This window comes from Hippichthys cyanospilos, chromosome 1 (assembly GCF_059441005.1).
Source record: "Hippichthys cyanospilos isolate Australia breed blue-spotted pipefish chromosome 1, RoL_Hcya_1.0, whole genome shotgun sequence".
Classification (NCBI taxonomy): Eukaryota; Metazoa; Chordata; class Actinopteri; order Syngnathiformes; family Syngnathidae; genus Hippichthys; species Hippichthys cyanospilos.
The window spans coordinates 18,234,153-18,247,316 of NC_142369.1; the positions used below are offsets into that span (position 1 = coordinate 18,234,153).

The window sequence follows — 13,164 nt, forward strand, 5'->3', positions numbered from 1 at the left end:
ATCCTAGACCCACACAATACTGACATGCTCAAACATCATTTCAAATGAAAAACGGCTGTGTGTTGACTTATTTTAAGGGCAAGGCAAGTTTACAAGTGATAAACAAACTGCACACTGATTACCTTACATTGAAGCCCACCGTAATTTCTTCAATGTCATCAAATGAAATGATACAAAAAGTTTGAAAAAAAAATGTTTGGGCTTTTCTCGCTTTTGAGAGCTACAGGTTGGAAATGGATGCGGATGTGGAAAAAACATCCATTCTCAGAGAAAACCTGAGAATACGCAAATTCCACGAGTAGAAATTTGAACCCAAGACCTCTGAACAATAGTGAGGCAGGCATCGTGTGGATCAACTTTGGGTGGTTTAAGACATTAAATGGTTGTGCTCGTTTTGAACTGTTCGATTGCGGTTTTTGAACGCCAAGTTGAGACAAAGAAAGTGTAGGAAAGGCAGCAAAAAATGGACAGATAGCTGACTTAAAGATATAACGTGTTGCGTGCTATAATGCATTTCACTGTATGGCATTTATGTAGCGGCACCAACACCGCATCGCAGGGGGTTGCGATCGCCACCATAAAATGCTTCCACAGCAGCAGGGAATTAGTATTTGCTTTGAGTTGGTGCCTCCCTCAAGTGGCAATAAAGTGCAACTGCTAGAATAGAGCAGTTTGTATCTGTGTTTGAGAACGTTAGTATTATTTTTAACTAACATTTTATATGACAAAATGTTTTAAAATGTTAATTATACTATGTCCCTTCCTATTTGTTGGCGATACTTTTTAATTTTTAGTGTTTATCGATGTTCGAGTACATGTTCTTTTTCCATTGACGGGATCATAAAGGAATTTCAATTTAATTCAAGTAAGACTATGTTTTTAAATCTTACATTATTTTAGAGTCATTTTGAGTTTATATTTTTATTCATATTCTCTGTGTCCGTTGTGCAGTAAAATACAGTACGTATACGCATAAACATATTGTGGGGGACTATGTATACGTACTTGCATATATATTGCACAGTATACATACTAATGTGTGTGCGTGTGTGAGAGAGAGAGAGAGCGAGAGAGAGAGAGAGAGAGAGAGAGAGAGAGAGAGAGAGGTGGCTCAGTGGAGCAGTGGTTCACACTTCGGCCTCACAGTTCAGGGACCTGCATACAATTCCAGCTGGCTCCGACCTTCCTGTGTGGAGTTTACATGTTAACCCCGAGGCTGCGTGGGTTCTTTCCAAGCACTTCGGTTTCCTCCCACACTCCAAAAACATGCATGGCTGGTGTATTGGACAAAAAAAATGTCCTTAGGTGTAATTGTGTGCAGTTGTGTGACGAACGGCTGTGTGGAAACTCGAATCTTACCCCGTTGTATTGCAGGTCCGTTGTACGTCCACTAGTACATTACATTAAGAGGACTGGCTTTTTGCGAGATGTCGCAACATGCTTTGAAAAAAAACAATCAGAAAAACTGAATTTTACTTCATCCTTCTTAATGTTACACACAGTGGATTCATTCACTCCGTAATGGCATGCCACCAAGGCATAGCGTCCTTCTTTTAACATGTCGAGTAATTTAACTTTTTCATTCACGGTCACCTTCAGCCTCTTCTTTTACTGTTCATTAGATGAATTAAAAATGTGGGATGTTTAGGAGCCATTTCCAGGGCGTCACATGCAAACAAATCGAAAAGTAGAGTTCGCAAGGCGCAACCGTTCAGTAGAGCAAGTCAAGCGATGTGGGGACCTTCACAAAAAAACAAAAAACAAAAACAAAACAGCCTTGTAGGCTGCAGGTCAGGCACCTGGGCCAATCAGTTGATGGACCAAGGCAATCAGATGGCAGCAAACAGAAAACTGAGGAAAGAGTATAATAGGATATGGTGCTTATTGTGTGCTTTTATTGTTTGTTTGTTTTTTTTTAATACGAAACACTGAAGCTGTGAAATATGAAGCCCAAAGTGGCGAGGGAACATTGTATATAAAATGTTATAAACTGTATAATTGTCATTTTTGTATTCATATTGGTGTTCATAGTCACATTGTGTAAATTGTGTCCACAGCTGTCCACTTGTTCGGAGCTGGCAGTTTCCTCAGAAAACTGGAAGAGCCCTATTAAAAGTAAACAAGTTGCCAGTCTTTTTGGATGATGTGGGATGAGCGACCAACAGAAAAAGTGAACTGAATGTGACCCCTGAAAAACTATGCAACGTGGGAAAAAAAAACGTGGCAACGTGTCCCATTTGAGCGGAGTCTCAACCTGATTGTAAGCCTCTTCACAAAACTGTTATCAGGACTTTCTCCCGGGAAGGATGCTGCCAAATGCTTATCTCCGTCCATTTGTATTCATCATGTTCATAATTAGGCTGGCCACAGAAATTTTCTCTATGACAACAACACAAAATGTTTTGGTGCCCCAGCCAGAGCATGTGGCTGCAGGGCTATTTTCTTTTCTTTTTTTTTTTTTTTTTTTAATGGGGTTGTATAGTGCTCCCCTCCAATTCCCACCCTCCAGCCTTAAAGCAGCAAAGTTCCCACTTCCTCCCTTTCCACCCCACACAAAAACTGTTCTGTACCTAAAGTGTGACACGACTATGAGCAGCATAATAGGTGAATGAAGAATAAAGAAGTAATGCCATCATGAGAAATGAAAAGAGAAGACAGAACATGAACAAAGAGTATAAGCAGCAAATTTATTAGCTATAAGTTATCATAATACCTTTTTTGACACCACTTCAAATTTGAGAAGACAACACCAGCAAGGTCAAGTAAACATGAACAGGAGAAATATTTTACATAGCGAGGGCCTTTTCAAAGGGGTTTGAATAGGGAGAGCATTCATAAATTTCACACAGTCACTATACTTTATCGTCAAGCCGAAAACAAACCAAACATTTTTACTTTCACTGACCACTCAAAGTGTTCTAAAGCCCCATTTTGGACTCCCACATCCAAGTACATGCACTTACTGTATATACACCTCCTTACAGACTACTCCTCAAAGCTGATTCGTTCAAACAACGGATAATCCTGCATTGAGATGTATGTGAATTACTATGTGGTCAAACGTGACAAACCAGAGAGTATTTTTGGACAATTTATTTTGAAAGGAAATTGCAAGTCAACTAGGATAATTGTGGTCCACTTTGGAGGTTCCACTGAAGTGACCTTTTTTTTCCGGTAATATTGTCCATCGGTTACAACAGCTTGGTGTTTCAATACTTCTGTCCATCGGTTACACCAACACCTTCAGCAGAGGAAAAAGACTGTGTGTGTGTGTGTGTGTGTGTGTATACATAACATATATAAATATGAATATATGTTATGTACTAGGGGTTGACTGAATAACTCTCTTTTGCAGTTGACTATAATGTGATGAAAGTTGAGTCAAAGTAAATTAAAAAATAATTAATTATGACACTGACCAGTTTGACATAAAGACCCATCTTGACAAACAGGCATAAAAGCACTTTTTTTAACTGTTTTCTACTAAGTGTATTTGCTGTCAGAGTCTGATCTCATTTTGTGTCGTGTCTCGCCATTTTCTATAGCCACTTATCCTCACAAGGGTCGCTGGCATGCTGGTGCCTATCCCATCTGTCTTCGGACACCCTCAGCTGGTTGCCAGCCAATTGCAATGGTGTGTTTCTTTTTGGGTAAAATATTTCCAAGTGCTTTTAGCATTCAGAAGTTCAGAAATCTTACTGAAGTCACTATTGTAAAGCACAAAAACCATGATGTTGTTTTGTGTTTTATCTCACAAATTCTACGATGAATAAAGTTCTTGTCAACACATGGTTGTTTTTGTGCATTGCCAGACAACACTGATGTCAATTCCTTTTGTTGCTCGCCGCCAGCACAGGGATACCACCGGTATGAATCTTTTTAAGACTAGCGATGTTCAACATAGCCAACCCTTTTGAGGCTAACTGCTATTTTTATCACCGGCGCGAAAGCATGAAGACTGTGTCGCCTTGTTGGCTGGACAGCTCAGTCAGTGGTCCACAGAATGTTACAGTCCTACGACGTCAACAAAAAAGCAAGTCGAGCGTCTTTTGTAAATTGACCAAATAAAAGATGAGGGACCAAAAACATGGGAGTAGCGGATAGTCGACTTCAAGCATTAAAGGTCTGCGGAGTAGCTAGGTCAACTAATCAGTTCAACCCCTCGTATGTCCTGTGCTGTAGTTCTCATTCCACTTGTCTGCACTACTACTTTCTATCGTGCCATCAAGCCACAACAGCAATCCATCACACTCGCGTACGCATACTCACACATAAAGTATATCCATATATATATACGTTTATACACAGGTCTACTGGACATTGAGGGTGCGAGCGGACACGCCATGGTGCCAGTCCCTCAGCTCGTTGTACTTTGGGCCAATGACCAACCGCGTGGTGGACTTGTTCACTCTGCCATCCAGGACAGAAGAAAGCAATGGTTTAGGGTGACAAGGTCTGGGGGCATGACAACGAAAACACAGCACGGCACAAGAACGGCTCGGATGCAGTGAAGATAGTGTTGTTAAGGGAAGCAAAACTAGTCGAAAGGAACATATTGTCAAAATGTCTTTTTAAATGACTTGGACACAAATGCGGTGATGCCTTGATTCACAAATGTCCCCACCTAATTTTTGCATTTAGTTAAGAGCCTAAATTTGAGTATGAGCTAACTTGGGATATGCCGGCCTTCGAGTGAAGGATAAAATGGATAAAATGAAGCAGAGCCACCAAGAGTTTTGTCGGCTATACGGCAGTGCTAAGCGGCATGTGTGTTTGCTCGCTGGCATTGTCAATGTGGTGGTGGGAATTTTTTAGTGTATGGAGCGCTGCCTCTGAGTCGTAAATACTTTTGTCTAGTGTACAGGCGTTTCCCCAGTTGCATCATCATGGTCTAGTTGCATATGGGGAGGAGTCAACTGTGGCACACTTGCACCAGACACAGTCGGTGCTCCAAAAAAGGGCTCATTTCTGGATTATATTCCTATTAACATATTGAAATTGTGCAGGGAAGATGCATAATATCTCTTCTTTAATATTCAACAATGTGCCCCTGCATTAAACAAATGGCAAATCAAAGACGTGCAAGACAACACTGCAGTCTGCCAGCACAATTCCAGGTTAAAAGGTCATGCAGTTCACCATCAAGGCTTGCAATACCAGCAAATGCAACAATCTGATTGACAGGTAACACTCGTCAAGCCTCTACTTGTAATTCAACACGGTTCCACGTTCTTCTGGACTACACTACTCTAAATTGACATGAGTAAAGAGCCAGTAGTGACAACGTGAAAATTGTGCTAGCTTAGTTGTGCACTTCCCACTATATTTGTCTTCAATTATTATGTACCAACTAAAATATTTTTAACAAGGCTGTAAGATTTGGATATGGAAGTACAATGTTTAGTATGTGTGATTATACTGTAAATTACATTCAACAAGCTTTAGTAATCACTTGTAAGTCATGCTCAATGGAAAGCACTTACTTTGTTTTCTTGGCTGGGTCTGCTTCTTCTTCTTGTGCTGCAAATGGAAGAAAACAATTCTATTATTAAGATGATGATGATGATGATGATGATGATGTAGTGGTAAAAAATACAAGTACTAGCAGTATTCGTAAAATGTAAAATCATCAACATTGTTAATTAAATGTTTCATGAAATTAAACTAAATTCCTTTATGTGCGTATATATTGTTTGAGACCACATTAAATTCTATGAGTGTATTATTTGTATAGCTAGTGGTAGTAGCAACATCTTAATGTATTTATTTTCACTTCGCCAATACCCATAAGAACATCCATCCATCCATTCATTCATTCATTCATTCATTCATTCAGTATGTGGAGTAATTACACTTTATTAAAACAGATACTCCCACGTCAAGGTAGCAACCATTACATACAGTTCTCAGTGCCCGTGATCTGAGCCAGAATCCTGAAGGATCTGGACTGGGTGGTCCCGGTGCGTGGACGCCAGTCCTCGGTGTCCTCCATGATGCGCTTCCGGCTGGCGTCAGCGTGAGTAGGCACGTGGTAGAAGTGGATGTCCGTGTCGACGATGTGTCTCCTGGGAGGCCTGCGATGAGAGCACGGGTCACGGTCAAGCCGGACAACACAATCGGCAAAGCACACTCCGTGTTAGAAATGGCTGAATGGCAACGAAATGCTTCCACGTTGGATGAAGAATGGCATGACGACAATGGGCTACAACACGTCACGATTATGGCCACTTTTATTACCTGGGTGGCTGGGGTTTTCTTACATAGGAAACGCAAAGAAGAGAAAAAAATCAAACTAAATTTCCAGATGAGCATCCGGAGCTTTACATCTAGAGACAGTGAGGATGCATGTAAAAACTTACTTTAAAGTACTGTGAGGTCCACTGGAAGGGGAGAAAGAAGAAAAGAAGAGAGTGAAGTTCAAGCCAAAGATGTGAAAAAGATATCACGCAATGGCCGGCGGAGGGAGCCAAAATATCAGTCACGCAGGAATTTACATTCGGTGCTGCTGCACTTTCCATTCTAAAAATAAATACAGTACACCCGTCGACATATATGGGTTATTCATTATGATCAAATCCCAAATATACTTTTAGCTACAGGTTAAGCTTATTTTGATTTTACTTGATGAAAGATGATGAAATAAAGCCGTTTAAAACGATGGATTGCTTACTACAAGGTGTGAGTGGTATTCATGTGAAGCCGTACCAAAAACAACAACGTGTTTCACGATGCATTGCAACACGTACAAGCAGATGTTCCAGATGAATCATTTTCTTTGAAACTGCAGTTGTTAGGGATTTTTTTTTTCCTGAATCAATGTCCCGTACGCAACATGCTATTAGCAACAGTGCGCATGTGGCTATGATTCATGTAGTTTTTCAAAGTGTAAGAAACTCTGGATACTTTTAGTCCTGTTCTTCACATGTGTTCAAACAATGACATTAAAAAAAATGTTGCCTGAGCTAAGCCAATATATGTTTTGTGTATCTTTTTTTTTTTTTTGAAAGATAGGCCTACGTGTAGAATGGTCCTTAAATATTTTAATGGGAGGTGTTTGGACATTTTTAATAACTTAAACTTAACTAAAAAATATTTGTGAAATTCCACTATTCACTACTGTTACTACCCAGACAGAGTCCAAATAATAAAAGGCATCAATAAGGTCACTAAAACAGTAAAAGTGCATGAGATGCACACTACTCTTTCTTTCACACAGGAACGCATTGAATTAGGTGTGTACTGTACATGCTTTGTGTAAGTGACACATTCATTTAGTTAATATGTTTTAATGAAATTCACACTATGCGTGTTGTAGTAAATATTTCTAAATATATATCGTATTTCTATAAATGGTGGCCAATGTGTATTTATTAACTCCACTGTGGATAGGAAAAAGCATACCTGCTGCGATGACTACTAAATATTGTATGTCAAATCTATAACAATGAATAACGTTGGACGTATTACACGTAAAAATGTTGCTCTTATAGATTAAAATTAAACTTAAATAAAGGCAAAGTAATCATGAATAAATATGAAAAACAGTTCAGCTTCCCATACAGCAATTAGAGTTGTTTACTTATAGTTTTTTTTTAAACAAAAAACTTGCAGTCTCATCTAATATAACATAAACTCACTTGAACTCAAAACCAAGGTGGAATTTGATGACATTTTGACAGTTTTTGTGTGCACCCCCCTCACACGCCCCCATCTCCAAAAGCAGCTATAAATACAACATGGCTGAATATAAAACTCAGATTGGAGTGTAGCTTAATGGAGAGGCCACCATTTCAGGAAAATACGGTATTGCAAATTTCAAACAAAAATATTTCTCAAGACAGTCATATATATATATATATATATATATATATATATATATATATATATATATATATATATATATATATATATATATATATATATATATATATATATATAGATATATATAGATATATATAGATATATATATATATATATAAAATAATATATATATATATAAATATATATATATACATATATATATATTTATATTTATATTTATATTTATATTTATATTTATATTTATATTTATATTTATATTTATATTTATATATGGTCATGCATCAGAAACTAACTTTGCAACCAGAGGAGCTGCTGTCATCTGAAAAGAAAGGGGGGGACAAAATGAAGAGGCGAAAAGACAGTAAATTCAAAACAGTTCTCAACAAGACGCGTGCATGCAACATGTTGAGCCGGCCCAAGTGATGTTTAAATGATCCTATTGCAGCCTGAAATGTTTTATTTGTGAATGATTTTTTTAACCTCAACAGGTAGCACTTTCAGCTACAAAAATGTGCTGGAGTTAATTTACACAACTGTTGAATTGACTGATGAAGAATAAGCATAAGACTAAATGTAATCTAATATGTGTTTACTGTGAAGGTTTCAACTGGTTTATTATATTAGTTTATAAAAAAAACAACAACAATCTAAAGCTATTTTGTTATACCAAACAAAAATTTCTGTCTATACACAAAATTTAAAATTATATAAAATTAAGAGAATGTCACGCAAACACAGATACTGAAATACTTGTTACATGAGCCCCTAACCACTCTCACTACTCAAAACATTCATATCTCAAAACAATCTTTCCTTACTGAAATCCAACCTAGTATATAGCAATGCGACAGTACACACCTGCCACATTATTGGTTTCTTTCTTATGCCTTAAATTTTCAGAATATTATCCTAAAAATTGCTGTACAGATGGACTGGAAAGCAATATTGCTGCTGGCTTTCTTATTTTTCCCATTCCAACAAATCTCTTAACGAAACAAACAGGTGAATCACAGCAGGAATATCGGTGCTTTGTTACGTTTGAATTTTAACAATTCTCATTTCAAATGTTTACTGTTCCCTCGTCACATCGCCTTTTTACCCAGAGATGTCATCACTGTCCGTTTGCTGACAAGTTGGCCATCTGCTTTGACAACAGCTTGCAACGTTGCCCTCATTTGATTCTTCACACATATGTACAGCTGCACAAGGTTGTCCTGCATGTCATGATACTGAGGGTTCGCAATGTTGTCAAGAAAGGTCTTAGGCTGACCGGTCGGAATAAAAAAAAACTGCTGCAACTGCTATCTGATGCCCAATGGACATTCCAACAAAACACTGTATGTCTTAGCTAAACAAAATCACCATCACGCTTTCTAAAAAAGTAGCTAGCAAAAGCTGTCGATTAAAATAGTAAACTAACTTTTTTTTTATGTTACTGTGCTTTGTTATTCTTTAATTCTCAAGATTTCCTTGACTGTAATTTGTTTATCCCTTGGGCCGGCTCTGAAGAAAGAACACCTGCAGGCATTTTCCATGCACCCGCCCCTCCCTAAAAACCCCATACTTTCTTCACGATTGATTGTACCGACTTGCGCTCTAACCGGATCACCACTCACCCATTTAAGGCTTGTCCACTCTGATTCTCAAACAAGCCTCGCTTTTGCCCCATGGCCACCTCACAGGCGTTCTCAGTGGAGTAGAGGTGGATGGGTGTGTTGTACACGGATGAGTGCGGCGGGTCCACGGACAACGAGGAAGGAGGATGAGTGTGTGAGGCGGCGGGGATGAAGGCGGACGAGGGGGAGGGAATGAAGTAGGGCTGCGAGGAAAGGTCTGACCCGCAGTCCCCGTAGGGTATGGGGCTCTTGTTGGGAGGGGAAGCGGGGGGTGTGATGGCCATGGGTTTTGTGATGTCACATCTGTTCACCTGGCATGCAAATAAGCACAGCACACTCATGACAGTCTCTGAAGCCTCTTTGGTGCTCATTTAGTGAGATTTAGCATTTGGAAATGCTAATTGTTTCTAATTTAAAGTGCGATGTTTCATTCTGAAAAGTATTTACGTGTGTTCAATTTAATATGCGATTTACCAGAGAGAGGAAGCAAGCCCCTCCGCGAATGGTGAAAATCTGTAACTGTAGGTTTAGAATTGTCCATGAATGTTGCAAGATAGTGGATGAGCACTACTTTTCTATTAACTGTAGACATGTCTATGACCTGACTAGATGAAACTCCTCTACATACCTCAACAGAGTTTAAGGGCACCAAGATGGCATAAGATGATGCTATCAATTTTTTTTTTTTTTTTTACAAATTGATACGATATTAGTACTATATTGGTCTGATCATCTATCAATAGTAGGGATGTCCAAATCACATTATTTTGTACCTGAGTCCAAGTTTGACTCTGTTTTTAAGGATCTACTGATACCAGGTTCTAATTTGATACGTCAACAATATAGTAAGGGGACAAAAAAAGTGATTTCAAATAGCATTTTTTCAAATAGTTTTTGTTTATTGAACAAAAAATGTACATCAATTACTGAAGTAATGGTTTAACCAAGTTGCCGGAAACATTTGAACACTCTTGTGTTTACTTCCACTGTTTGCTGCCATGTTGCGAATAGTACACAATTTTTTATTCTATTGGTAACAGCTGAGTACTTTTCAATTTCTTAAAACTGAAAATAAGAATAAATGAAATGAAATTTTCTTAAAACCCTGATCTTTGCACCACCAATTCCGATCAGTTGAAATTGACGCCATTTACAAACATGTGATTGTGATCTGGACATGCCTACCATACCTAGCTGTACCTACCTGGACATATGTTAGCCAATTAAAAGTTCTGAAAATATCTTGAAAACAAATTAATTCAACGCTCTTGAATGCTCAACTGTCTGATAGGGGTTGTAAAGCTTGTCCTTCAATCTGCTAAAGCGGTGCAGCATTATGTCGCATTAGCATTTTTAGTTTGAATGTTGTTGCTTTTTTATATAGGTGACAATAGATACCAAAATATTGCAAAATGGAACAGTCAGGCACGAAGATAATTTTACAGTTTTATTTAAACCAATTACGCAACTTTGTTAGTTCATCACTTTATCAATAGTATACTTACTGCTTTTTGAATAAAAGTTTGGAAGAAGGACATAATATAGTCATTTGCTTTTGTAAAGTATTATGTAGTATGGACTGTGATGTTGGCAGCTGGCACCTTGTGATGTATTCCACCATTTTTATAATAAGGGACAGTATAACGAGGTTGCAATTTTCTTAGCATAATATATTACTGATTGAATATGATTATGGGACAGTGCTTAACTAGTATATGATAGCAAAACAAAGGTATAATATCAGGTATAACACCAACCTGTACGATACAGTGTTTGATAATGTAAGCAAACACCATTAACATTAATTTTAATGAAGGTGAGGGTATGCTCTCTATATTGTTGGTTTTCACCTAAAACAGGTGGATCGGGAACATAGTTCACCATGAAAAAACAGATGTTTACAGTAAATGGGCACAGAGGCATGAGTGAAACCTTTCCACAAGGTGTGAGTGACATTCATGCAACACACAAAAACTGAAAACACATCAACATTTAACACTCCTAAGACTTTACACACATCTTTAGCCTGACACTCCAGATGAAAAATTTCTGCTGCAGTCATGTTGGGGCAAAGTTGAATGAAGATAATTGTTGCCAAAAGATGGTTTTAATAGGCCGAATGGTGTATTGCCGCAAATAGTTGTCGATGCCGAATTTGGGCAAAGGCCTTTTATGTTGAGGAATGTTACATTTATTATTACAATTGATGTGAGACGGATGGAACAAAACTGCTGAGTTACGCAGTTCTCTAGAGTGGAGTGACCACGTCAGCATATACCGGTGTTCATCGTAGTTAAAGACAATGAGCCTTATTTTTGTGCCTGTTGCAACTTTAGGCAGCGCAAAGTTCAGTCTAACTATAGAAGACATGAGTGAACTTTTCTTTCTTTCAGTATTTTCACAGACACAAACAGTAATTAAATCCCGTTTGCGCCCATGAGCGTGAACACGGCCAACTTGCAACTGTTTGAGGAAATACAATAGAAACTCTCATAATGACATTTTTTCAGACTGAATATCACCTGGGGTGTCATAGCCTTTGTAAACTTTTTTTTATTACGTTCTGAAAATGCAAATAAATAATAGGATCATACCTTGGGTGCCACTGGAGGAGGCTTAGAGACACTGGCAACTCTGAAAACATAGAAAAAGGCCATCATTCCAAGGTGTTCTTACTTACAGTATGTGCCAGACCATAAAAACACGAGGAGCTGCAAAACATCCCCCAATGTTCAAAATGCATGCTTTCATGGCAGCTATTTTTAGTCGCTAAACATGTCCGTCAATGTGATACTGCCTACTCTCTGATATCGTCAACGCCACTTAAGGTCACATGCTTCTCCAAAGGTCACCCGAGGAAACACTCTGGACACCTCCTGCAACATGTCCTCATATGCCAGGGAAAAGTCACGTCTCATAATACAGTAATATCTTAACTCAGTGGTTCTCGACCTGTTTACAATTGTGTAACCCCTGTGAAATTGTTTTTTAGCCAAGTACCCCGCCTCAAGTTGCACTTAAAATGGTATATGAAAATGAAATTATTATATCGTTGAGTAACATAAGTTGAGATAACGATGTTCTATTGTAAATACAAATGGCACATTATTGGGCAATAAGGATGTAAATACATTATTTATTGTTGGGTCAAAAAAAAACAAGCATGACAATCATTTGGTGTGGAGAAAAATGAAACTTGATTAAAACTAAGGTTGATCAGGAGTTGAAAATGTGCCTATGTTTCTGTAACTTTCTCTACCTAAACGTATTTACTGAAACATTCTAGTGTTTTTTTTTTTTTTTTTTTGTAGAGTGCTCAATATGCCAATGTTACGATAACTCAACTCTTTGCCAGTGAGTAACGTAAGGAATGAAACTTCTTGATGAACTGTCAAACTGTGGTAACATTAAAACAAAACGAAAAATGAAACAAAAATATTTCTTGAGCGTTAGATTAAATCCAGGTAAAATCTTCTGTGGGCAAATGAAGCCCTCTCAAGTCAAAAGCTGCCCAAATTTACAATAATTTGACAACTAAATGTCAACATGAAACAACTAACAGATTAACAATGAAGACATGCCCAAGCAATAATGTTTCAAAGAATAATACCAAATTCTCTTCCTCTGACTTATCAGTATGTTGCCCACTCTGTGTGGGCGGGAGGGGCAAACCTTTTGATATGACACAAGAGATTTAGAGGATGTCAGCATGTCAAAAATACCTAAG

General features: G+C 38.1%; 1 protein-coding gene across 5 annotated transcripts in view; it reads right to left on the reverse strand.

Annotated features, from left to right (window-relative positions):
* The window catches only part of pdlim5a (PDZ and LIM domain 5a), a 42,648-nt gene that overhangs the window by 11,361 nt on the left and 18,123 nt on the right, over positions 1-13,164 (reverse strand). Inside the window, exons 4-10 of one of the 5 annotated variants that reach the window (XM_088430048.1) lie at positions 12,032-12,071; positions 8,115-8,140; positions 6,360-6,380; positions 6,238-6,255; positions 5,902-6,074; positions 5,484-5,520; positions 2,674-4,410 (exon numbers count right to left, since the gene is read on the reverse strand). In XM_088430048.1, coding sequence (XP_088286174.1) covers positions 4,311-4,410; positions 5,484-5,520; positions 5,902-6,074; positions 6,238-6,255; positions 6,360-6,380; positions 8,115-8,140; positions 12,032-12,071 — 415 coding nt within the window. In that variant the 3' untranslated portion in view covers positions 2,674-4,310. Of the gene's footprint in view, positions 1-2,673; positions 4,411-5,483; positions 5,521-5,901; positions 6,075-6,237; positions 6,256-6,359; positions 6,381-8,114; positions 8,141-9,437; positions 9,749-12,031; positions 12,072-13,164 lie in introns of those variants that run through there. The other 4 variants (XM_088430033.1, XM_088430016.1, XM_088430042.1 and 1 more) reach the window with 4 other exon arrangements.